This window comes from Rhincodon typus, chromosome 28, assembly GCF_021869965.1.
Source record: "Rhincodon typus isolate 14 chromosome 28, sRhiTyp1.1, whole genome shotgun sequence".
NCBI lineage: Eukaryota > Metazoa > Chordata > Chondrichthyes > Orectolobiformes > Rhincodontidae > Rhincodon > Rhincodon typus.
The window spans coordinates 30,671,052-30,698,400 of NC_063359.1; the positions used below are offsets into that span (position 1 = coordinate 30,671,052).

The 27,349-nt window shown below is 40.8% G+C and overlaps 1 protein-coding gene across 8 annotated transcripts in view; it reads left to right on the plus strand.

The window, feature by feature from the left end:
- setx (senataxin) overlaps positions 1–25,777 on the plus strand; it is a 113,448-nt gene extending 87,671 nt beyond the window's left edge. For 7 of the 8 annotated variants that reach the window (XM_020533699.2, XM_048613552.1, XM_048613556.1 and 4 more), the window contains 12 exons: positions 2,666–2,822; positions 3,341–3,442; positions 3,934–4,046; positions 9,070–9,141; positions 10,681–10,830; positions 11,577–11,684; positions 12,790–12,977; positions 13,946–14,038; positions 14,785–14,961; positions 16,778–16,876; positions 20,197–20,284; positions 23,492–25,777. In XM_020533699.2, coding sequence (XP_020389288.2) covers positions 2,666–2,822; positions 3,341–3,442; positions 3,934–4,046; positions 9,070–9,141; positions 10,681–10,830; positions 11,577–11,684; positions 12,790–12,977; positions 13,946–14,038; positions 14,785–14,961; positions 16,778–16,876; positions 20,197–20,284; positions 23,492–24,229 — 2,085 coding nt within the window. In that variant the 3' untranslated portion in view covers positions 24,230–25,777. The remainder of the gene's footprint in view (positions 1–2,665; positions 2,823–3,340; positions 3,443–3,933; positions 4,047–9,069; positions 9,142–10,680; positions 10,831–11,576; positions 11,685–12,789; positions 12,978–13,945; positions 14,039–14,784; positions 14,962–16,777; positions 16,877–20,196; positions 20,285–23,491) is intronic. The other variant, XM_048613557.1, reaches the window with a different exon arrangement.
- The last annotated feature ends 1,572 nt before the right edge of the window (positions 25,778–27,349 follow it).

Genomic DNA, 27,349 nt, shown 5'->3' on the forward strand with positions numbered 1-27,349 from the left:
CTCTCTCGCTGTCTTGCGCTCTCTCGCTGTCTTGCGCGTGCTCGCTTTCTCTCTGTCTTGCGTGCACTTGCGCTCGCGCGTGCTCTCTGTCTTGCTGTCTTGCGCGCGCGCTCTCTGTCTTGCTGTCTTGCGCGTGCGTGCTCTCTCTCGCTGTCTTGCGCGCATGCTCTCTCACTGTCTTGCATGCACTCTCTCTCTCGCTGTCTTGTGCACGCTCGCTCTCGTTCGCTCTCTCTTGCTGTCTTGCGCGCGCTCGCTCTCTCTCGCTGTTTTGCGTGCTCTCTCTCGCCCTTGTGCACGCGCGCTCTCTCTCGCTGTTTTGCGCGCGCTTGCTGTCTCTGTGTCTCGCTGTCTTGTGCGCGCTCTGTCTGTCTCGCTGTCTTGCACGCGCGCTCTCTCTCTATTTTGCTGTCTTGTGCACGCTTGCGCGCTCTCTCTCACTGTCTTGCACGCGCGCTATCTCTCTCTGTTTCTCTCTCCCTCTCGCTCTCTCGCCTGCTCGCATTCTTGTCGTGCCCTTGCCCGCTCATGCTCTCTCTTCCCCCTTGTCCAGAATTGAAACATTTGCCAACTTTGCTTCCAGTTTCTACCTGCTCTCACTTTCTCTGACACCACTCGTCCTTTCCTTGATGTCTCTGTTTCCATTTCTGGGGCTAAGCTGGCTGTAGATATTCACCACAAACCCACTGACGCCCACAGTTGCCTTGACTATGGTTGCTCACACCCTAGTTCCTATAAGGACTCCATTTCCATTTTCCCAGTTTCTTCATCTTCATAGCATCAGAACAGATGCAACCTTCTGCTGGGGCCTCAGAAAAGTCCATCTTTTTGCTCAACAGAGGATTCCCCGCCACTGTAGTTGACAGTCGTGTCCAGTCCATTTCTGACATTATTTTCTGTATTATTACGATTCTTTGCCTTGTCTCTACTGTTTGATTTACCATATTTTCCCGAATTTCATTTAAAATCCTCTTCATTTCTGTAGTTATATAATTTGCAAGAACACCTGTCCCAACATTGTTCAGATAGATACCATTCCAATGATGCAAATCCCACTTTTTCCAGTACTGGTGTCAGTGCCTCACGAACCTGATCCCAGTTTTGCCACACAAGTCTTTGAGCCACGCATTCATCTCCCTAATCTGGTTTGTATATCAATTTGCATGTAGTTCAGGCAGTAGTCCAGAGGTTATGACCTTTGAGGTCCTGCTGAATTTTGAACTTAGATCCTGACTGACTGTACGAAAGTTCTTTTTGTCCTGCCTTTGATGTTGGTACCTGCGTGTATCCTCTCCAGCCCTGAGCAGATGCCCGAACTTTGACACTGACCAGTCAACTTGACCAATACTCATGCTGTTTGCTGCAGAGCACTGTGTCCAACCCTCTGACTTCTACTGCCCCTCACCTCCACTCACTGCTTTTCCCTTATCTCATCAAAGGTAAGGAAGTGGGAGAGGGAGCTAAATCAAAATGGAGTTGAGAACTCAACTCTTTTTTTTTTATGTATATATCCAGAAGAGCTCTTACACGCAACGGTTTTCTTTCCCCATCACCAAATGACCTGTGGCACTACTCAAATTCTTTCTAACTTAAGTTCTAACTAAAGTTTCTTTCAACTGTAGCTTAATGGTAACACTGCCTGTGAATCACAAGATTCTGAGTTCAAGTTGCACAACAGGGCTTAAGGACAAAATCAAGACTGACACTCCAGTGCCACTGAAGGAGTATGGCATTGTTAAGAGTTATCTTTCGGATGAGGTATTTAAACACGTTTTCTGCTGTGGTGGATGAATAAGATCCTATGACCCTATTTTCGTAGAGAATAGGGAGATACCCCTTATGTTCTGGCCAGTCGATGTCACAAGATAGATTATCTGCTCATTCTAACATTGCTATTTGTTAGATTTTATGACTCAAATCAACTGCATTTCCTACATTACAACAGGGACCACCCTTCAGCAATACTAATTGTCTATAGAACACTTTGAGATCTCCAGTGGAAGTCTTTTTGTTCAGTATCATGTAATGGATCCTACCAATGTTTTTGGTTGCTTCCTAGTTTAACTACCTCTGAAGATAATCACACATTAAGCATTAGAAAAATTGTCGTGCAAGTGTTTCTTCATAGTAGTCAGTCCAACTTCTCTTGTTGCTAACTTTGTGCTTCTGGAAATGTGTATTAACCTGCAGAGCTATTATATTAGTTTGTTCTTTCTAAAAGCTTTATCTCCAATGTTTTAAGATAGGACCAGCATATCATAGAATCAGAGAGTCCCTACAGTGCGTAAAGAGGCCATTCGGCCTATCGAGTTGATACCAACCCTCTGAAGGGCAACCCATCCAGAGCCAGACCTCTACCGTAACCCCACAGTAATCAGGGCTAATCTACCTAGCATGCACATCCTTTGACTGTGGGAGGAAACCAGAGCACTTGACAGAAATCCAAGCTGACACCGGGGAAATGTGCAAAACTCCACATGGACAGTCATCCAAGGCTGGAATTGAACCCAGGTCTGTGGCACTGTGAGGCAGCAGTGCTAATCCCTGAGCCACCATGCCGCCCCAAATATCCTTTTAACTAATTTCATTTAAAAGGCAATAAAGTAGGAAGTATTTGTCAGAGATGCTTTCCAATATCTTGCTTGTTTATACCTTCCAAACCTAGGAACAAGAGAATGTGAAACCATCTGACGGCAGGAACATAAGAACTAAACGAACCAGGATTCTTGTGTGTGCACCGTCAAATGCAGCTATTGACGACCTCATGAAAAAGATCATTGTTGATTTTAAGTCAAAGTGCAAAGATAAGAATAACACATTAGGTATGTGATTTGCTTTTTTTAAATTTAACTTTGAATTGCTCAATGTCCATATCACAGTTTCTTAAAAATCCAAACACTGTTGGGCTAACTGTTGAAAGTCAACTGAATCATTTGCTGCAGGTTAATGATTCTGATGTTATCTGCTGGGTGGCATATACATCCATTTGCAATAGCAGATGGAATCCTGTTACTTGTCATAAATATTGTCATTGGAGATCTTTTTCCATACTGTGGTATTTATGCTTGCTGTCTATTCCTTCTTTTCCCCCAAGTGGTGGATTATAAAAAAAAAAATGTATTTAGTAGTAACTATCAGGGAAATAGTGATATTTATGCTCAACAGACTTCTACATTTAGAATTATGTAACTACTTGTCTTAAAGTGTTTACTTAATAAACAGGCCGTACTTTTAAAGAGAATAGTGACTGTGCCATTTGATTGTTGTTGACAAGTTGTGAGTTTGTCATGCTTATTTCACAACACAAAAGTTTTAATTATTCAGTGCTTTTTCTCTTCAGGAAACTGTGGGGATGTGAACCTGGTAAGACTGGGCCCCGAGAGAGCTATCCATTCAGATGTACTGAAGTTCAGTTTGGATTATCAAGTGAATCATAGAATCAGTAAGTGTCTTCTGTTTGAGAGGTAAACAAAATGTTAAGGTTTGACTCTTCATTTTGAAATTTATGTTGTGCAGTGGTTGTGCTGGGGATGAAAATTGAATAACGTGACTGAGCAGTTGCAGATGTGTCAGTTAATTGGGGACAGCCAGTACAGAATTTTAAAAGGCACATAGTTGATTGAAAATTTTTCATTGGACTGAAGAGGGAAGAGAGTAATTTTTCCTAAGAGTTCATACACCCAAGTGTTAAATCAGTTGGTATTAAAATATAGAATAGTCTGTGGATAATGTGTGATATTAATTTTGCTGCCTCACAATACTTGAAGGAAGTTTTGATTCATTGCAACATAGAACTAAAACTTGAAATGATCTGAGCAGACAATCATTGAGTACATTTTGCTTCATTTGAATAAAATATTTTCAAGCAGTTTAAATGCCTCTAAATTATTGATCTTGCTATCAATTCCAAAATGGACAATTGTGGCTATGCAGAGAAAGGCCAGTCTGATGCTGATCAGGTCATTCAGAGACGAAAGGATTGGTTGGACCGGAAGCTAGATGAACTGGGGAAGAAATGTGCCATCATCAAAAAAGACAAGGAGCAGGTAAATTCTGATTTCTTTCTGTTGCGGGATTAAAAGTGGTGCAGAATTGATATATTACCTAGCTGTTTGAAGAATTTAATTTATCAGATATTTAGTTATTTGTGAAGAATACCCAAAAGCGTTTGTACTTTCAATCGTTTGTCTTTGGTGGGAGATGATGCTAGTGAGTTAACCACACTCATGGGAGCAAACCTACAGTGAACTACAGTAAAATTTTATGACATCGTCTGACAGTTATGTATCAATGATAACGTAACCAAATCTGAAAATAACAGGAATAGCTAAACTACTTTTACTAATATACTTGCTTGGATGAGTGCAGCTTCAACAACAATAATGAAGCTAGCTTGATTGGCACCCCAGCCACCACCTTTAACATTTCACTGACATGTAGTGATAGCAATCTTTACAGTTTGCGACGTGCGCTTCAGCAAAACAGTAAAGTTTCTTTTAACCCTGCAACCTCTACCATCTAAAGGGCAAGTGTCTCATCTAGTAACGGACTCTGTGTGCCTGTGATTAAATCCAAATATTTTTTATTCTCTAATGAGACTTGGGTGTTGCTGGCTGGCCAGCATTTATTGCCCATCCCTAGTTGCCCTTGAAGTGGTGGCGCATCCGTGCATTGTAGGTAGACCCAAAAAGGAGGGGATTCCAGGATTTTGACTCTGTGACAGCAAAGGATCAGCGATATATTTCCAAGTCTGTGGTGAGTGGCTTGGAAGGGAAATTGCAGGTGGTGGCATTCCCGTGTATCTGCTGCCCTGTCCTTCTAGATGGAAGTGATCATAGGCTTGGAAAGTGCTGTCTAAGAATCAAGGGTGAATGTCTGCAGTGCAACTTGTAGATTGTGCACACTGCTGCTACTGATCGTTGATGGTGAGTAGGCAAGTGGAGAGTATTCCATCACACTCCTGTCCTGTGTCCTTGTAGATGATGGACAGGCTTTTGGGAGTCAGGAGGTGAGTTACTTGCTGCAGTATCCCTAGCCTCTGTCCTGCTCTTGTAGGCATAGTATTTATATGGTGAGTCCAGTTGAGTTTCTGGTCAATGATATTGCCTGGATGTTGATGGTGGGGTATTCTGTATGGTAATGCTATTGAACGGTCAAGGGGCGGTGATTAGATTGTCTCTGTCTCTGTCTCTGTCTCTTGTTGGCGATGTTAATTGCCTGGCATCTGTGTTGTATGAATGTTACTTGACATTTGTCAGGCCAGGCGTGAATATTGACTAGGTCTTGTTGAATTTGATGTCCTGGAGCTGAGATGACTGACCTCCAGCAACCACAATCATCTTCCTATGTGCCGGGTAAGACTCCAACCATTGAAGAGTTTGTACCGTGATACCTGGTGATTCCAGTTTTGTTTGGGCTCATTGATGCCACAGTTTGTTCGAATGCAGCCTTGATGTCACTGGCACCTCACCTCTGGAATTCACCTGTTCTGTCCGTGTTTGAGCTAAGGCCATAATATGATCAGGAGCTGAGTGAACCTGGCAGCACACAGCCTAGGCGTTGCTGAGCAGGTGCTGCTTGATAACACTGGTGATGACGCCTTCCATTGCTTTACTGATGATCAAGAGGAGATTGATAGAATGCTAACTGGCCAGGTTGGATTTGACCTGCTTTTTGTGTGCAGAACATACCTAGGCAATTTTCCACATTGTTGGCTGGGTGCCACTGTTTTAGCTGTACTGGAAAAGCTTGACTAGGGGTGCAGCAAGTTCCAGAGCACAAGTCTTCAGTACTATTGCCAGAATGCTTTCAGGTCCTGTAGCCTTTGTAGTATCCAGTGACTCCAACCACTGATATCATGTGGAGTGAATTGTATTGGCTGAAGACCAACTTCTGTGATGCTGGGAGGACCATTGGAGGCTGAGATGATTTATCCACTCAGCACTTTTGACTGAAGATTGCTACAAATGCTTCAGCGTTATCTTTTGCGCTGATGTGCTGGGCTTCCCCATCTTTGAGGATGAGGCTATTTGTGGAGCTTCCACCTCCAGGGAGTTGTTTAATTATCCACCATCATTCATGACTGAATGTGGAAGGACTGCAAGAGATTAGATCTGATCTGTTGGCTTGTGGCATTACTTAACTGTCTATCATTTGCTGCTTTATGCTGTTTGACATGTAAGTAGTCCAGCTTGGTAGCTTCACCAGGTTGATACCTCATTTTTATGTATGTCTGGTGCTGTTTCTGTCATGCCCTCTTGCACTCTCCATTGAACCACAGTTGATTCCCTGGCAATGGTTGAATTGGGGATATGCTGAACCATGAGTCATAGAGCCATACAACATGGAAACAGGCCCTTTGGCCCAACCAGTCCATGCCGAACATAATCCCAAACTAAACTAATCCCACCTGTCTGCTCCTGGCCTGTACCCCTCCAAACCTTTCCTATTCACGTACTTATCCGAATGTCTTTTAAATGTTGTAATTGCGCCGACATCCACCACTTCCTCAGGAAGTTCATTCCACACGCAAACCACCCTTGTAAAAAATTTGCCCTTTGTGTCTTTTTTAAATCTGTCTCCTCTGACCTTAAAAATATGCCCCCTAGTCTTGAAATTCCCCATCCTAGGGCAAAAAGACATTTACTCTATCTATAACCCTCATGATCTTATAAACTTCTATAAGGTCACCTCTGAACCTCCTATGCTTACATGGAGGATAGTAAAATGTAGGGTATGCAGGGTAGATTGATCTTAGTAGGATAATAGGTCGGCACAACATCGTGGGCCGAAGGGCCTGTACTGTGCTGTACTGTTCTATGTTCTATCTAGCCTTTCTTTATAACTCAAACCTTCCATACCCAGCAATATCCGGGTAAATCTCTTCTGGACCCTCTCCGGCTTGATAATATTCTTCCTATAAATAGGCGACCAGAATTGGACACAGTACTCCAGAAGAGGCCTCACCAATGTCTTGTACAACCTCAACATGTCTTCGCAACTCCTGTGCTCAAAGGACTGAGCAATGAAGGCAAAAAGTGCTAAATGCCTTTTTAACCACCCTGTCTATATGAAGGTTATGTTAGAGTGCAATTCTGCTGTTGATGGTCTTTAGCGCCTTGTGGATGCCCAGTAGTTGATTTGGTGAATCTGTTCAAAGCCTATACCATTTAGCCTGGTGATGGTGCCAGAGAACACAATAGAGGGTAATCTCAATGTGAAGGCGAGATTTTGACTCCGCACGAAGGTGAAGTGGTCAATCTTACCGATACCGTTATGGACAGACGCATCTGCAGCAGGCAGATTGATGATGAAGTCAAGTATGTTTTTCCCATTTGATGCTTCCTTTACTACCTGCCAGAAACCCAATCTAGCAGCCATATTTTTTGTATATTTTGTGCCCTTCCACCCTCGGTGCTTCCTCCAAATGTTCAACACGGAGAAGACTGATTGACGTGTGTGAGACCGTTCTCCCAATTTTGACACTAGACTCCAGATGTTAGTAAGATTTGCAGGGTTATCGGGGCTGTTTTTACTATTTTTGTTTTCCAGTGCTTAAGTCAGTGCCAGATGGTTCTTCTGGTTTCATTTCTTTATTGAGTGTTTGTAGCAATTGATACAACTGACATTTCAGAGGGCAGTTGTGAGTCAGCCACGTTGTTGTGGCTCTGGAGACAACATCTAAGCTAGACCAGAAGATGGCAGATTTCCTTCCCTGAAGGACATTGGTGAACCTGATAGTTTTCTCCAACAATCAGCAATGGTTTTGTGGTCATCAATAGATTGTTAATTCCAGATTTATTTTTTATTTAATGGATCTCGAATTCCACCATCTGCCATGGCAGGATTCAAACACTGGACCCCAGAACATTAGCTGAGTTTCTAGATTAATAGTCTAGTGATAATACTGCTAAGTCATCATAAATGAGATTTATTCGAATGTGAAAGAAGCATTCAAAAACTGACATTGCTAGCTGGAAATGTCCTGTTTACTATGTGGTAATTATTTTGATTTAATATGAAGTAAGAATCTTGTTTCTTTCTCCATCAGTTGACACACTGGCTGCAAAGTTGAAACTGAAGTAGGCAAGAGGAGGCTTGTGTGGAATTTAAATTCTCATTCAGGCTTGTTGGGCCAAATGGCCCATTTCCATGCAAAGATCTGTATAATTCTTTTGAAAGATGCACAGTGGAGTTGCAAGCATTCAAGGGGTGTTGGTTCTCCTATAATTTTATAGATGAATAAAATACAATCATTTTAGATATAGTACAGATAGATAAGCAGAAAGTTGCTGCCTTTTCTTGATCATTCTTCAATTCTTTACATGAATCCTATCTTTCTCCCAGTTTGTCTCCTGCTTCTTTTCCTGTTGTGTCATTTGGTCACCATACCATTCTGGTCCAAGTTCAGTGATATGAATGCAAACCTGTTTAAAATATAAAAATTTGCTCTTAGGTTCTGTCTATATTGATTCTTGCCTTGACCAATGACCTACGTGCTATGAATAAATAGTGAGTCTCAGAAGATATGATCAACTGATTCTCTTACAAAATACCTTGCAGAATAGGATTAAATAGGCTAATGTACTGTTGCATCACTTGCATCTTAAATTCTTCATCTGGAATATGTTTTATCATCTGAAATGTATTAACCCCATGTTTAAATTCCATCATTGCTATCCTTGTTTTAATTATTTTGTTGAAAGCTTTCATCGCTGTGGGTGCAATGATATTATTGTTGAAGCATTGATCTCGGAACAGTAGAGCCTGAACTCTTGATCTAAGCACGAGTTTATCTAGCAGAGTTCATTTACAGGAGAAGAAATCACAGTACGGCCTCTTAGGGTGCCTGTAATATCAGAAGTAATTTGTAATAAATTTAATAACAGATATTTAATAATTCACATTGTAATTCTGAAATGTTAAAGTTGCTGTACTTGTGCTTTAAAGAAGGATACATCTTATTCACAAATTAGTTATGTGATTACTGTGAAGATACCAGCATTAGAGTGACAGTTTCAGAAGTCATTTGAAAACCAAAGATTTTCTATCCTGCCATCTGTTCTCCAGATTGAAGTTGCGACACGAGAAAAGAGAAAATTGGAGAAGGAAAGGGAGGAGCTTGGGCGCAAACTGAAGGAGGTAAGAACTGAAAGATGTTGCTATTTTTCAAATGTCTATAACCAGTCAAATTGTAGAAATTTACATTGGCAGCTGCTTAACAATTAACTGAACATTTTAAACATATTGAATAGTCATCTTTTATTGCTTTCAATAAATAATTATTATTGTCTAGATTTTTGATATCCATGTTTGATATTCTGGAAATTACCAGGATGTTGCTGGGACTGGCGGGTTTGAGTTACGAGGGTACGCTGGGACTTTTCACTGGAGCATAGGAGGTTGAGGGGTGACCTTATAGTGGTTAATAAAATCATGAGGGGCATAGATAAGGTGAATAGCAATGTCTTTTCCCTAGGATGGTTGAGTTCAGAACTAGGGGGCATATTTTTAAAGTGAGAAGAGAAGGACTTAAAAGGGGCCTGAGGGGCAGTTTTTTCACACAGTGGTTCATGTGTGGAATGAACTACCAGAGGAAGTGGTTGATACAGGTGCAGTTAAAACATTTAAAAGACATTTGGATAGGTACCTGAATGAAAAAAGGTTTCGAGGGATACGGGCCAAATGCAGGCAAGTGGAACTAGTTTAGTTTGGGAAACTTGATAGGCATGGATGAGTTGAATCAAAGGGTTTGTTTCCATGCTGTATGACTCTGACTCTTAAATATAAGAGTCACTGCATCTTGAAACTGAATCATGTGATGAAGCACTTTAGAAACATGAAAAATAAGAGGGCGACTAGGCCTCTCGGCCCTTCGAGCCTGTTCTGCCAATCGTCGTGATCATGGCTTAACGTCCAACCTAGTAGCCTGTTCATAATTTTCCCTCTATCCTTTCATCCCTTTAGCACCAAATGCTGTATCCATCTCCTCCTTGAAATCTCAGTATTTTGGCCTCGACTCCTTTCTGTGGTAGCGAATTCCACAGGCTCACCACTTTCTGGGTGAAGAAATTTTTAAAAGGGTTTGGTATAATTAGGCACTTTAAATGTATGTACCATTTTATTAAATGTTAATACATGCTAGAGAACAAGTTGCTCAGGCAAGAACAAGAACTGACAACGCAACTCAAGTAACGGTATTTTTCCAGGTTGCTGACACATTGAACTTTGGGTCACAACATTAAGGGGCTAATCAACAATGTGGTTAAGAATTATTTCACTTGTCAAATATTAATCTGATCTTGAACTTAAACATTGACAAATACAATAGCCAGAATATGCTTGGATGCAAATTTTGAACCTTTGAATTCTGGCTTTATGTTTGGTGTTTTGTAACTTTTTGATAAAATTGCTAATTATTGCACCATTAGTGAAGCATTTCAATTCTTAGTTTCCTCCATCTAACTTTGAATTCCTTATCCAGTAGCTGGTACCAGTTCCAGACTTCAATAGCAGAGATGGCATGTTATAACAGCCTCTGGGTTTTTGATGTGATAACATTTATCCATCAGAATATCATTTTCCTCTTCTTTCCTAACTACCTGTGTGGCCTAATGTTTTACTTTCAAACCCTTTATTTTATCCAGGCAGTTTTGGATTGAATTCTTCACTTTTTTGCAGCTTCGAGGACGAACCCAGGACATACAGCTAAACATTATTCTGGAATCACACATCATCTGCTGCACTTTGAGTACCTGTGGGATTATGCTTTTGGAGATGTCATTCCGAAAATTGGGACATGAGCCATTTAGTTGTATTGTCGTGGATGAGGTGAGTGGAACCAAATTTCACAGTGATAGCCAACTAGTTAAGCACTAAGGATGAAAAGAAAGGTCAGCAGTCTGCAATAAAATTGGATGGAGTATGTAATTCAGCATTTGAAAGGGCAAGAAAGGTTAGTATTTTGGAAGTGATTCTCACAACAGATCTAATGGATTTGCAATTGAATAGTATGGGGATATTTTGAGGGGAAATAAAGGAAACTGAATATTCAGCTTAAGAAACTCTTTTCAACAGTCAGTGCCTAGGCTTCCCACTGTAACACCTAACTTTTTCAGGTCGTTTCTGAAAAGGGTTCTGGCTTAAGGCGGTTTTGCTTTTTGTTACCAACAGTGACTCAGGTTGTTTTATGAAAGAACTGCAAAATGCTCAATTGTGCCATCTTTATTGAAAACCAACATTAAGCCGTGAAGAACAATGTCCATATTTATAGTTTTATTAAAGTCAGCAAATGACCCTCAAGCAAGTTATTGCTTTTGATTTTGGCCTTAGCAACCAGAAAATAATAAGCTGTTCCTCTGATAGTATGGTTTGATAAAGACCTGATAGTGAAGGTATTAATGGAAGATAACCTCCCACTGTGACAACATTCCTGTTGCAGAACAGAAAAACAGCATGTAATGTTCCTGTTTGTTGACCTTTCTCAAGTATTGTTTCTTGGAGATTAAGTGGGGTGGTAAACATATACTTGGCTACCACTGCACAGTTGGGGCCTGAACTACTTCTGTTTTTTTCAGGCTGGGCAGGCATGTGAAACAGAAATACTGATTCCTTTGATCTATCGTTGTCCTAAACTTGTTCTTGTTGGAGACCATGAACAATTGCCACCAACCATAATCTCCATGGTAAGAATGCCTTTGGACATAGAGTTCCTTCAGCATGTAAGAACGTTAGCCAGTTTTGTGCTATAGTTTGCTGCCTGCAGTAACTGGACTTAAAAATTGTAAATTCCAATTTTTGCTCCTTATCCATCCATCTCTCTTTCTTTCTCCTGCCACTCTACATATCAGGTTGCTGTTGCTCCCTTTCCTTTAAGACTTTTATATCTATTTTCGCCCCCACAGTCAAACACTCGCTAGTTAAGTTGAAAGTCAACTGACCTTCTCTGATTCAGGGCCACGGGTGAAAGTGATTTCCCTCTTTGATATCCACCAACGATGGGAACATTCCTACGCCTACAGAACAAATGAAACTACATACATAGTTCATGTTTCTCACACAACCAATATTGTCCCTCTGAGCTTGATTGTAGGATTAACCATGATACTAAACCATCATTATTAGAAAGTGAAACAATGATAGATTTTGAGTGTTTGTGATAACAGTTACCTAATAAAGCCAATCAGCTGTTCATCAGGAATTTTCAGATATTTTATTAAGTTTAAGAAGTAGTAGTTTAGATATGCATTAGTTAATTAAACAAGAGTATACAGACCATGATAATTGATGCTGGTTCACTGATACCAGAGGACCAACAGGCTGTTGGCACTAAATCTCAATCTCATTAAAGTTGTGAAGGCAGCATCCTGCTCTCGTCAGTGTTGGGGAACTCTTCCCTGTGTCATTCTCAGTCTGCGCTGGCCCATCTTTTACCTGAGCTGAGATCAAAAGATTTTTTTTGACTCTTGGAATAAGAGACCAGGTGGCAAAGTGTCAAGATTGGGTTATCCATGATCTTACTAATTTGCAGAGTAGGCTTGAGGGACTGGATGGCTTACAACTGGTCCTATTTACCATGGTTTTCTGTTCTCCTGATAAATTTCATTTAAATCCCAACCATGTAATGTCATTGCAACATGGGTTGTTCTGCTGAAATGAAACCATCATTAAATGTTATATCCTATATTAAACAATATTAAAATGTATTGTTTGTGTTATTTACTTGCTAAAATTTATCTGTCTCAGGTGGAATGTAATTGGAAAACGATTAACACTTTTTGCTGCTTACAGAAAGCAAAGGAGTTGCGCTATGGCCGATCAATGATGTGCCGGTTGCAAAAGTGCCTGCACGATGAAGTGAAGAGGACTAATTCTGGACAGAGCCCAGTGACAATGCTATTAACACAGTACAGGATGCATCCTGACATCTGTCTTTTTCCCTCCAAGTACATTTATAGAAGTTTGTTGAAGACTGATGAGTAAGAAGACAAAGATTATTAAGCTTCTTGCGCATTGCTACTTTCACAAGAATTAACTTGTATCCATCTCTAGTGGTCCCCTTCCTCCCATTCCCAGTCAATTTGCTTCTACCGTCAGCGTGGAGCACAATTGATAAATTTGACAGCGATTCATTAGATTGTGAGACAGTGATCCCCAGTTACTAAAATAAGCAGAAACAAACTGCAGGTGCTGAAGACCTGAAATACAAACAGAAAACAGTGGAGAAACTCAGCAGATCTGGCAGCATGTGTAGAAACTGAGTTAATGTTTTAAGTCCAATATGACTGTTCTTTGGAACTCCATGCTGCCAGATCTGCCGGGTTTCTCTTTTATTTTTTTATTCCCTGTTACTCTTGTAAATGGGTATGCAGTGTTGTAACACCAGCACCCCATGTAGATACGGCAAGTTAAGTTTAATAGGTTGTTTTAGGTTCTCATCTGATGTTATTCGAAGGTTATACACTATTATGTACACCCCTCCATTTAAAGCATATCATATTTCTCTTCTAAATTTGTATAACTTCACATAAGCAGCACATAAGAAATAAGTTGAATGAGATATCATGTGGTAAGATTACTTCTATAATTCGCTATTTCTATATATAAATCTCTTGTGGGTTATTCACTTTCCTTCCAGTGACCAAAATTATAGTCTTACACTATGAGAGTAACCTTTGACCTTCGATTCAGTGAAGACTGTTGCCCTCTGAAGGAGTTCAAATTGGTTTAGACTATTAATCTGCTGGAAATATAGTAGATATCCTACAAAATATTTTTGTGACTTTGCAATTCTACAGTATTCTAAAATTTAATCATGAAAATATATCCTGTTTTTGTATAGCAGTTTTCAAATATTATCAAATTTCATCTCATGGCTTTAGTTGACATGATTTTATTTCTGATTTCTTTCCTCCTCTACCCCCACCCCTCCCGTGTGTTTTTCCAGAATGATAGAGATGCAGCGTTGTTCTCTGACCTGGCCTTTCCAGTCATACATGTTGTTTGATGTGACGGATGGATATGAATGCCGGGAGAGAGAGTATGTTTTAAACCTAATCATCTCTTTTCAACACATTTTCTACTTTGTATTTGTTATACACTGTGACAGGAGATTAGATGCTAGTGTAAAGCAGATGTGAACTAGCAGAGTTCTCACCAGAGCAGTCTTTTCAAGACTGTTTATCATTGATATGTCTTGGTTCTCAATAATATTTCCTTGTGTGAAGGTTGTACAGAAGTGCCAAATAAAGCCCAGATCTCCACCCTGTGAGATTATAAAGTGAGTTACAGAAGCCAACAGTGATGCTTCTGACTGTTCAATCCCAAAACAACTTTTTGGCAACTGTAGAGAAGACTTCTCAGCTGCCTCTCCTGCTCCTCCCAGCCCTGACAGACTGACGCCAAGTTAGCAGACCTTCTTCCGTCTCTGCTAATTCAGCATAGACTTGGGACAAAACCTGAGAGCTGTGCAGTCTGTATTAATCGAGATTAAATCAGGTGGCATGTTACATCTTGAATATAGTGCTAATTGTTGAACTGAGGATGGTTAGAATGTACACAATGTGTTAGTTACTACTAATTAACTAATCCTCATTTTAAAAGTGATCTCTGGATATTTGGAACTGCAGTAAGTAGTATGAAGTATTTGGTCATGACTGTGTTGATTATTATTTATGCTGAAGCATCCTGGTACTATTGGAAATTGTCAACTGCATCGTTAAGCAAGGCACAACATCCTTTTCCGTGGACTTTGCATCTCAGCTTTGTTGCACTTTTTGTTTACAGCTCATACGTCAACACACAAGAAGTAAAACTGGTAATAGCTTTGATCAGTATGATTGCAGAGAAACAAAAAGGCATTTGTCGTAATATTGGAGTAATTACCCCCTATAATGCACAGAAACAGAAAATAATGAATCAAATTGATCAAGAGTTGAGAACAGCTGGACTTGAACAAGGCAGGTAAGTGAAGGGTAGATATCTGAAACTTGAGTACTCACCTTTTATTACATATTCATATCATTTATGTTTTCTGGAAAAAAAAAAGCATATTTGATGATTTGTTTTGTGACTTCTGATTTCACTGTTGGTATCAGCAACGTAAGATGCACATAAATTAATGGAATATAGATTTGAACGTTACATGTGGATCACAGAATCCCTACAGTGCAGAAGAGGCCATTTGGCCCATTGAGTCTGCATTGATAGTCCAAAGAGCATCCCACCCAGACCTACTCCCCACCCTATCCGAATAACCCCACATTTACCCTGGCTAATCCACGTAGCCTGCACGTCCCTGGATGGCAATTTAGCACGGCCAATCCGCTTAACTTGCGCATCTTTTGGACTGTGGGAAGAACCTGGTAGAAACCCACGCAGACACAGAGAAAGTGCACATTCCAAAGACAGTCACCCAAGGCTGGAATCGGACCCAGGTCCCCAGCGCAGAGAGGCAGCAGCATTAACCACCGACTTGGTTGCTGACAATCCACGGCAGGCATCATGCAGCATTCTGGTGTACGGATGGGACTGTCATTCACGGTGTTACAGAAAGTAATGTTTTACAAATTTGTTGCTCATGAGTTGTCTTCATGTCTTGGCTGATATTTTAAGCTTTTATTAAGACCATGCATGCTAGCATTTAATAAATCTGTAAAATGTCCCCATTTTCCAAGTCAGTTTTCTGGTACTTGTATAGTTACCTCTTCCAAGTTTTGCAGCGTTTGCTTTTGTCCTGGCCATTAGCATTTATGAAAGTCATGAGGTCAGCTACAATGCAACTGGAAACCAGTTTCCTGGAGGAACAATTAAGAAAATGTGTTATATAAGGTTTCTGTAATTTAATCAATCTGGCCTTAAATTGCTGTCCTACGTTTCTCACCAAATGATGAGAAAACAGTTGTAGCTCATGTTTGCCACTAGGAGATGCACTTGCATGACAGATTCTGTTTGTGGGTTTAGCTTCTGAAGATGGATGCTAGCCTGTGTACAGGCTGAAATTAGAACAAGCTTTCCTCAATGTTAAAGGCTCACTTCAAATGCAAGTCCAAATGAAGTGTTGTAAAATGACAGTTAGACATGGCAATTTTCATGGTCTCCACGTAGCCCAGTTTATCAAACATGTGAGGTAGGAGTAGGAATAACCCATTCGGCACCTTTTGAACCTGCCCTGCTGTTCAGTAAGATGATGGCTGCTCTCATTGTAACCTCAACACCATGTTTTCATCTACCCCTGCAGCAGTGACCCATGATTCTCGATCCTTTATCCTTTGAAAGCTGAGAAATAGAATACAGATTGGGAGATTATAGTGACATTATAATTAATCACAGCACCACTTGTTAAGTCAAAACAGATGAGGATTTCTGCTCCTGGCCCCTTTTCTGTAGCTCTACCTAGAGGTTATTTAGTATTGGGTGAGGCCATAGTTAGCCATATGGTGCCCCTCGCCTTCAAACTGGCTTTCCAGTGTTTTAATTGTTGACGCTCAAGTACAGTAAGGTACTGGAGAGTATGTGGTATCAGTTCAGCTTTATATCAGTAAGGGGTTTATGCTTTCATAATTGAGGGCAAAAGGCAAAATATAAAGTTGTCAAGGAGGGGCAGTGTTTATTTTCCACAGATCTGCTGGTTTAGACTGAAGTATGAACCAATGTATAATGTTCCCACCTTCAGAATGCATGTTTCTTAATTTTTATGGGTAGCTATGATCAATGTTTCACCTCAGAAGAGGGATAAATACCTATTATTAAATTTAATGCATTGTATTACCTCTTTCAGGTCAGTGCAGGTGGGCACAGTGGATGGGTTTCAAGGATGCGAGAAGGACTGCATCATTGTTACCTGCGTCAGAGCAGGCAATTTTCAAGGATCTATTGGGTAAAGTGATTTTACTTTCATTTGTTACTATTTGACTCCACTTGACCCTCCATGACTTTACTGTTTTTTCTTGAGTGGTTTCTTCCTCCTATTTGGATTCTTCTTTGTCTGAGAACAATAAGGTGGTTTGATAGTGCAAAGAGAAACAGGTCCTTTTCAGATCATCTGAAGTTTGCGTTTACTTCCATTACCTAACCCTCTAAGTGGTTGTTTTAACTGGCACAGACCCACTGGGCTGACAGGGCTTTTTTTTTGTGCTGTAGACCTCTAAGTTTATGATTCTTTCACGGAATCCTTACAGTATGGAAACAGACTGTTCAGCCCATCAAGTCCACACTGACCCTCTAAAGAGCATCGCACCGGGACCAACCCCCCAACCCTATCCCTATAACCCTGCAGTTCCCAAGGCTAATCCACCTAGCCTGCACACTGTAGGGAACTTTGCATGGCCAGTCCACCTAATCTGCACATCTTTGGACTGTGGGAGGAAACCAGAGCTCCCTGCAGAAACCCACACAAACACAAGGAGAACACGCAAATTCCACAGTCACCCAAGGCTGGATACAAACCCGGGTCCCTAGTGCTAACCACTGAGCCTCCGTGCCACGTCATATGCTCTCTTTCAAGACATCCATTAAAGGTTATATAAACTTTACTTATTGTAAGATTTTAATAACTGAATTTTCATCTTGCTATTTTAAAGTTGGATGATGTAAAGACTGTATCTTACTTTTCTATGTTTTTGATTGTGGATTGAATAGGAAAACAACTATTTTAAAACCAAGCATTGCTGAGGGATTAGTGCACTTTTTGAAAGCAAGTAACTTGACACTGATTGTAAGTACTGTTTACATAGCTGCTGGTTCATACAGTATTAGATGGTTTGCAGACAAACTGAAACTAAGGGCTGTGTACGTATGACAATTTAACCAGCAGCAAGAAGCTGATTGGCCCATGGATTAGTAATCAATTAGTGATGATAAAGCCCTTCAGCCTGTTTAAAGTTTTTGAAAAGAATTGTAGGTCGGGTTGTGGATGGGATCGTTGATTTGTTCGTCAAGCTGGTAGGTTGGTTTGCAGACATTTTGTCACGACACTAGATAACTTCAGTGCGCCTCCGATGAAGTGTTGTTGGTCTGTCCTGCATGTTATTGATGTGGTGGTTGGCCTCATTTCTGGTTGTGCTTCATAGTGGTTGGTATATGGACCCAGAGAAGAGAACAACAACTAACTTCCATTCCTGGATGTAATGGTCGAACAAAGAGCCCATGGTGAGCTCCAGACAGTGTATACAGGAAGGCTACCCATACAGACCAGATACTTAACTGCAGCAGCGACCACCCCAACGCCCACAAACAGAGGTGCATCAAAACTCTTTTCAAAAGAGCCATAACACACTGCAGCATCCCGGAACTGTGCAAAGCCGAAGAAGAACACCTCCACAGTGTCTTTAAAAACAGTGCTACCCAAAAAGCCAGTACTTACTCAATAGACAACAACAGGAAGACACAGCACACCTGAATAAACTAGTCACCCTGCCATACATCAAGAACATATCAGAGATGACCTCAAGACTGCTCTGACCACTAGGAATCGTGGTATCACAAACGCACAGCTACACTGCGACAACTACTGACAAGAACAAAGGATCCCATACCCACATCTAACAGGACCAATGTTATATATAAAATCCCATATAAGGACTGCCACAAACACTACATCGGACAGACCGAGAGAAAACTAGCTATCAGTGTACATGAACACCAACCAGCTACCAAGAGACGCAACCAACTGTCACTCATTTCCATTCACTCGGACAAAGAAAGCCACCAATTCGACTGGGACAACGTAACCATCCTAGGACAAGCTAAACAAAGAAATGCATGGGAATTCCGAGAGGCCTGGTACTCAACCCGGAACTCCATCAAGAACTATGTGGAAGTAGACCCCATATACCAACCAAGCCTGTCAACAACTTTGTGATTGGCTCCCAGGTAATTGAACAGATAACTGCAGGCTCAGGAGCCTTCTCTGTTTTCAGCTATAAAAAGAAATTAAGCCTGAAGGAAACCAGTTTATTTTTCTTAAGCTGCTTTAAGCTATGACTTAATAAGTCAGAAACCTTTTTCTAAATGTGAACCAGTTACCCTGTGCCTCCTGCAAGCAAGTGAAGGCATCCAGGGAATGAAGATTGAGAAGCAGCATACTGATCAGCACAAGGATGATCTCGGCAAACCAGGTCAACAGGAAGCACTGAACTGCCTTCCCAATCTTTTCCTCCATCCATGAGAACCATTTTTTACCCCTTGTCTATGTCTGTCTGTACACGTGTGTGTGTCAGGGTGGGGGGAGTTTATAGGGTTTTAACTAGTAGAGTTAAATGTGAACATCTCATTATTTACCTGCAGCTACTTTATTTGTAATATGTAGTGATTCATGTTCAGTACAAGAACCTGGTTTGTGCTTTCTATCAACCTGGGTCTAGAATTAACTTTTGAGATGACTCCAGGAGCAGCGGGGTTTGATTTCCAGCATAACACGCTCATGTGATATCTAGAAATGCCAATACCATGTTACGTTAAGAGCTTGCACCAGACAATTGATAGCGAAGGGCATTCTAAATGAATTTGAACTGGGAGTTCTCTCATAGAATGTCATCAGTTCCAGATCCGAAATTACTGATCATTATTTAACAATTCCTAGATTCAACCTTTTAAATGTCTTTAGCTTTAGAACATGCTTCAGTCTCTTCTACTTTGCAAATTTAGGGAATGGATATCAGTGGAAACAGAATGATGCATGTGGCTTGTATATTATGGTGATGCATGTGCATATCCCAAACATGAGAAAAGCAAATTCAAGTTTATTTTAAGAATCTACTTTTATTCCTACTCGTAGAGATGACAATAAGAAAAGCCAAATGACTTTGCTTCACTTTTACATTAGTTCCATGATTTTCACCCTTTGTTTCAGGTCTGTTGCAAATATGAAAGCTCCACTTAGGTATCAACATGCTCTTTCTTCCCAGGAATGTGTGCTAATCAGCAACATCCTAATGCAGACCCAGTGCAAATATTGACTGTTCTCAAATTGAGAACTGGCCTGCTCTATCTTTGGAAAATTTACGGTATTTTGAGGGAAATCATATAAGGCAGGAAATGTTTTATTGGCATATGATGTGTTAATTGAACAAATGCAGAAAATTGAAGATTTTATGGACTCACTAGGTTGCACTAGTAATTAGCTGTGTGGTTTGTATGGAGTCAAAAGGAGCACTGTTATTGATTTTATTTTCATCATTCCATTTGACTCTTTTTCAGATTCTTAGCAGACCGGCAGAGACTGAATGTTACAATTACTCGAGCTCGTCTGAGTCTCTTCATTCTGGGAAATCTGAAAACGCTCATGGTTTGTAATAAAATGTTGATCACTTATGATTTTGTAAGAGAAATTGAGATCAGTTGAGTTGGTGGTCAAAGCAATATCAATAGTTGAATATTGTTCCCCGAACTACTCTGGAATTCATTTCAACTGTCTTACGATGCGACTCTACACAAGTTAGTATAACTCACTACTTATTAATGGGAATTTTAAAAATTCTTTTGCGGAATGTAGGCATCACTCGTTGGCCAGCATTTATTGTCTGTGCCTAGTTGCCCTTGAGAAGGTGGTGATGAGCTGCTGCCTTGAAACATTGCAGTTCACGTGCTGTAGGTAGACCTGCAATGCTATTAGGGAGGGAATTCCGGGATTTTGACCCAGTGACCGTGAAGGAATGGCGATATATTTCCAAGTCAGGATGGTGAGTGGCTTGGAGGGGAACCTGCAGGTGGTGGTGTTCCTATGTATCTGCTGCCCTTGTCCTTCTGATGAAGTAGTTGCGATAGAAGATGCTGATCTTTCGTGAATTTCTGCAGTGCATCTTATAGATAGTACACACTGCTGCTATTGACCATCGGTGGAGGGAGTGGATGCTTGTGGGTGTGGTGGCAATCAAGTGGGCTGCTTTGTCCTGGATGGTGTCAAGCTTCTTGAGTGTTGTTGGGTCTGCACTCATCCAGGAAAGTGGGGAGTATTCCATCACACTCCTGACTTGTACCTTGTAGATAGTGGACAGGCTATGGGGAGTCAGGAGATGAGTTACTCGCTGCAGTATTCTTAGCCTTGAAGCCACAGTAGTTATGTGAAGAATCCAGTTGAGTTTCTGGTCAATGGTAATCTCCCAAAATGTTAGTGGGGATTTCAGTGATGGTAATGCCATTGAATATCAAAGGGTGATGGTTAGATTGTCTGTTATTGGAGATAGTTATTACCTAGCAGTTGTGTGGTGCGAATGTTACTTGTCCAGGTCTTGTTGCTTCAGGATCTAAGGAATTGCAAATGGTGCTAAACATTGTGCAATTATCAGCAAACATCCCCATTTCTCACCTTATGATGGAAGGAAGCTATTGATGAAGCAACTGAAGATGGTTGGGCCTAGAGCTGAGATGATTGACTTCCAGCAACCATGACCACGTTCCTGTGTGGCAGATATGACTCAAACCAATGGAGCATTTATCCTAACTCCCATTGATTCCAGTTTTGCTAGGGCTCTTGGATGCCACACTCGGCCAAATGCAGCCTTGATGCCAAGGGCTGTCACACTCATCTCTGTTCTGAAATTCAGCTGCTTTGTCCATGTTTGAACCAAGGCTGTAATGAGGACAGGAGCTGAGTGGCTCTGCAGAACCCAGGTTGGCATCAGTGAGCAGATTGTTGCTAAGCAGGTTCTGCTTAATAGCACTGACACCTTCCATCACTTTATTGATGATCGAGAGTAGTTTGAAGGGACGTTAATTGTCTGGATTGCGTTTGTGTTGTGATTTGTGTATGGGACGTGCCTGTGCAATTTTCTACATTGTCAGGTAGATGTCAGCCAGTTTATAGCTGTACTTGAAGAGCTTGGCTTGGGGATTGGCAGTCTCTGGACAGAAATTTTACTACTGCTGGAGTGTTGTTAGGGCCCATAGTCTTTGCTGTATCCAGTGCCTCCGCTGTTTCTTGATTCTCATGGAGTGAATCATATTGGCTGAAGACTGACTGGTATCTGTGATACTGGGGACCACTGGTGGAGGCCAAGATGGGTCATCCAATCCAGTCCAATAAAGATGGTTGCGAATCTTTTGCACTAATGTGCTGGGCTCTTCCATCATTGAGGATGGCGATATTTGTGGAGTCTCCACCTCCAGTGAGTTGTTAGGGCTAAATTTTAGCTCTCAACAGATTGGGTTGTGTCAAAAGTTAGATTTCAAAAAATCTGAGACAGGAGCCCAACTTGCTTTGAATCGGACCATTTTGTGGAAGAGTAAGAGGTGACCATCCTGCTCTTGGGAAATTAGCTATGACGCTGTGTCTGCCTTCACTTTCAGTTATTTAGTTTTAACTTTAGGCAGTGGGTTTCCAGACTTCAGGGAAACTCAGCAGCTTAAAGGAGGTGAGAGGGCTTAAATCCAGGAGATGATTTACTTTCGAGCGCAGTTTGTGGGCAGGTGAAGCAGAAACTGTTCAGCCCCAGTGAGTTCACCAGTAAACCTTCCCTTATCCCCTGATGCTGTTTGTTCCAGACTATCACCATAACAACCTGTTCTCTCTCTCCGTTTCCCCCCGCCCCCTCAACCATGGCGCTCAGGCATATATAGTCCCCAGGATGTATCTTGGAATCCCTACAGTGCAGGTAGAAGCCATTTAGCCCATTGAATCTGCACTAACCCTCCAAAGAACATCCCACCCAGATCCACATCCCTACTCTATCCCCATAACCCTGGATTTACTGTGGGTTACTCACCTAACCTGTACATCTTTGGACTAGGGGAGGAAATTGGAGCACCCAGAGGAAACCCACGCAGATGCAGGGAGAATGTGCAAACTCCACACAGACAGGCTTCCAAGACTGGAAACAAACCTGGGTCCTTGGCGTTGTGAGGTAGCAGTGCTAAGCACTGTGCCACCCAGTACTTGCTCTCAGTTCGATTACCTACACTCGGACTCAGGCTGTCAGTAAGCAGGATCCCTATCTAAATAAGCCCTTCAAATGGAATGCCAGCCATTTGGGAAGTACTTTCTTCCCAGAGTCTTGATTTCACATCAGACCAACCACCACTTCCAAGTTGTTTCCAAACTAAAAACCAGGCATGTGACACACCCGGTGTATGTACCACCATGAAGTTACTGCCTTGTATTTCAGCAAATATGTGTTTCAGAGTTTAAAAAAAAGGAAATTGAGAGATTAATTGGAACTGGACAGAGTTAAGCAACAATCATAAGATTGCAGCAGTGCAGTGCAAAGGGACGGTGCATGTAAAATAAAAATGTGTATTTTTACACAAGAAACCCTGAAGCGACCTCGTGAGATTGTAGTATTTGGGATTCAGTTGCACATTAAATTGCTGTAATGCTTTGTTACAATGGTTTCACTGTAAGAACTATTAGCACAGAATAAGTGATTTCACAAATATTTACTTTGTAAACCTTTTAAAGAGTAAGTATCTTGCTTTTCTTTAATGAGTTGCTCTATTTAAACATGTGAAGGAGGAATTTCTGGTTGTGAAATCGGTCATTTTCCGTTGCATATCTTAGGAGAATAAAGATTGGAAAGCTTTGATTCAGGATGCACAGAAAAGAGGAGCCATAGTGAAAACAAGTGAAAGTGATTATAAGAAAGATTGCCAAAAAATCTTGAAGCCCAGGCCTGCTTTCCAGAGAAATATTTCTGATCCAGATGCATTAATGGGTGAACAGAAGCAAGTTCCTGGTCTTGCACAGAAAAGTTCATGGAATGAAACTAGTACGCGTTCAGCAGCTGATGTCAGCAGTGGGCAATTTCCAAAAACACCGATTCCTTCTCAATCAGTAGTTTCAAAACATCATTTGCATAATGCTCAGTCATCTGTTACTGCACAGCCTGAGACATCAGGTAGGTCAGAGTTGTCTACTCAGGCTATACCTAGGGATCCAAGACTGGCCCGAAAGGCTTTGCTTCCGGAGACTCAGCCACAATTAAAGGTCAGTCATACTTTTGCAGAGTCACATGTAGTAAATCCACCAGATTCCTGTGCATCTGGTAGTGGGCATTGGACTATTCATTCTTCGCACTTCAGTCAGCCCCCTAGAAATTCTCTTTCCAGGATTGGTGATGATAAACCTAATGATTCTACTCTGAGCAGAAGTTTGAGCTTTTCTTCTGGGACTTCTGTGTGTAGAAATGATCAGAATAGAGCCTACAGCGTCAACATTTGTGCAGGTTCCCGGAAACAATTACAGGATGAAAAGGCAAAAGAAGATTGGTCTGGAGAGCAGAAACAGAGACACAAATGAAAAGATTGAGTTAAGAAGTTGTCTCTTAATATGTTTGACGTTTTGTTGTCACGCAGAGCTGATGCACTGTTTCCAACTTACAGAAGCAGCTGTAGGCTTTTTTGGTTTGATATAATGGTGAATGGTTTATTTTTGCTGTTATATTGAAAATAAGTTGCACCACTTTTATTTTCTGTTGAGAGATTTTCTCCCATTTTCCGAATTTACCTGACTGGGGGAGCAGGCAGGATACCTGCTTCAGAGACTCTCAATACTGCTTTCTGTCCATTTGACTGTATGCCATGTGAATAAGTGCAACAGGAAATAGCAAATGAAAAACCCTGCTAGTACAGAAAAACAAATTTATTTGATGCAATTCCCTGGCTGCTTTCTTTGTGTCTTCTCTGGATGACATAGCCAAGAATCTACAAAATTAGGATCTTTTCTACCACTTGCACTAAAGTACAGTACCACCATGTTATGCCATTCATCACTCGTGTTTAAACACCTTTGACAAATACATGATCTAATTTAATCACAAGGTTTGAAATGTCAGTCGTCCTTAGTATGGATCATGGTATCTAAAATCAGTTCCTGAAATTTTAACCATGCTTTCCAACCACCTTTAGTTTACAAATGTCTAAAGTAGTGCATTTTCCCTGAATTCTACAGCATTTACCAGGATTTTGAAAAGGAATAGTAAGATAAGAATTCATGTTTTGCCCTTTTCACATACTTACTTTAACAAGGATAGATTTTAAAAGTTGTGAGGGTGACAGAATCACTATGTAGCTTAACCTTCAAAACCATTCAGCTGTGACCCTTAACAAACTTTCTGTACAGAAATTATTTCTGGCCATTGTGTGAGTGTCTCATACTAAATTTTGTTTGAAATTGCCTTTCCACTTTGCATTTTATTTACAGTAACACATTAAATTGTTTTTAAAGAAAAATATTATAAGCATAAAGGATGGTGGACCTGTACTGCCTGGAAGACTCCTTAATTGCTACAAACAGTTTGTACCAATTAGCTGGTTAGTATCCGTTTTAGTTCATATGCACTGGGTAATTTGATTTAGAATTGTTAGCAATATGTATATAATTATCACAAAGTTCTGTGTCTTAATTGCAACAGAATAGTAACAGGCCAGTGTCTGTATGTAAAGTTAAAGAAAAATCATAATGCTTCATGGATTTACCCAGTGGGTTTTTTGGAAATGTAATTAATGTACAGTGGCTGCTTATGTGTACATTGCATATTGTATAGATATTGCTGTAGTCTCCTACACTACTGGAAAAGGCTTGTCATCTGCAATATTCCTTCTGAAAGTTCATAATGCTGAGTCAGGATGCCAGGCTTGTTGGTTTAGACAATGAACAAGCCAGAATTTGAATTCTTGGACATTGTATAAAGGAGATCTGTGTTTAAGTTTGCAGTTAAGATCATTTGTAATCCCCCACTGCCCTATGCTTGGAACTCTACTGTCTCTTTAGAGTAATGCAGACACGAAGATAAGTTAAATATTTTCTTTCGTACATAATAAAAATTGATTTTTTACAAAAACTTTAGCTTATGCTTGTGTGAGACTCCTTTTGGGGAAGCTGGATTCTGAGCATTATAAGCAAATGACAAATGAAACACTCAAGAGATAGTAGGAACTGCAGATGCTGGAGAATCTGAGATAACAAGTATTAGAGCTAGATGAACACAGCAGGCCAAGCAGCACCAGAGGAGCAGGAAAGCTGACATTTCGGGCCTAGACCCTTCTTCAGAAATGGGGGAGGGGAAGGGGGTTCTGAAATAAATAGGGAGAGAGTAGGAGGTGGATAGAAGATGGATAAAGGAAAGTCCACATTGATACCATTAGGTTGCAGGGTTCCCAAGCGAAATATGAGGTGCTGTTCCTGCAACCTTCGGGTGGCATCGTTGTGGCACTGCAGGAGGCCCAGGATGGACGTGTCGTCTGAGGAATGGGAGGGGGAGTTGAAATGGTTCGTGACTGGGAGGTCCTTTATCCATCTTCTATCCTCCTCCGCCTCTCTCCCTATTTATTTCAGAACACCCTTCCCCTCCCCTATTTCTGAAGAAGGGTCTAGGCCCGAAACGTCAGCTTTCCTGCTCCTCTGATGCTGCTTGGCCTGCTGAGTTCATCCAGCTCTACACCATGTTATCTGAAACACTCAAGTTCTAGTTTTTCAATTTACCCCACTAATTGAATAAAATTAGTGCACCCTAATTTTGTAAATTTTCCAAATTTGCACCTGAATTGAATAAAAATATGAATCTGAACTTAACATTTTTTGACAGGTTAGACTTGCTTAGCCAGGCGTTCAGTGCAATATCTTTATTTAAATTATTGCATTTGGAGATTTGTGCAAAAGAGGGATCTGCTTACTTACCAGGAATGTCTAGAGCAAGGTAAGGGTCACTCTTATTCTCTGCCTTTCTTCCGTAGGAAAGTTAGCATCAACATACCAGTCAGTGGCTCAAATAATTTATTTCAGTAACATCACTCGACAAATGGGAAAGAACAAATTTTGAAGCCTATTGCTCGAACAGAATTGTCATGGCTGTGAATTTATATCTAATCCATGATGAAGGATGGAAAGAAGATGAATCTGATATCACTCAACTTGCATCGTTTGAATCTTGCCTTCTATTAATTAATCAAAGTCAAAACGGGCAGCTCTTGTAAAGAAATCAGATTAAACTGCACTTTCTCCTCCATTGAGGATGGTAGTACAGAGATTGGTGTCACATGAGAGGCAGAAAGCCCTGACCCCCCTCAGCTGCTGTGGCTGTAGTTTGGTGATCAATTTGCAAGATTTACACGTATTCCAAAATGGTACAAATTATTCTCTCATTCTTGAAGTAATTGTGCATCGTAATGTATAATGAGATCCATCCATAATTTATTTGTATAATTGAATAATTGTTTTTGTTTTTGTAATGTACACTCAACAATTCTGATGTCTGAAATGAGTGAAATTTGATATTTATTTGCACTTTACAAAAGCTTGCTGGATTCTTTTAAACTCCCTTTTTATTTATTCATAACAAATGATTTGTTAAAAAGCCCCACAGAAGTTTGTTGTGTAATCCATAGTTATACTACCTCATGACCATGACTCCAGGCATTA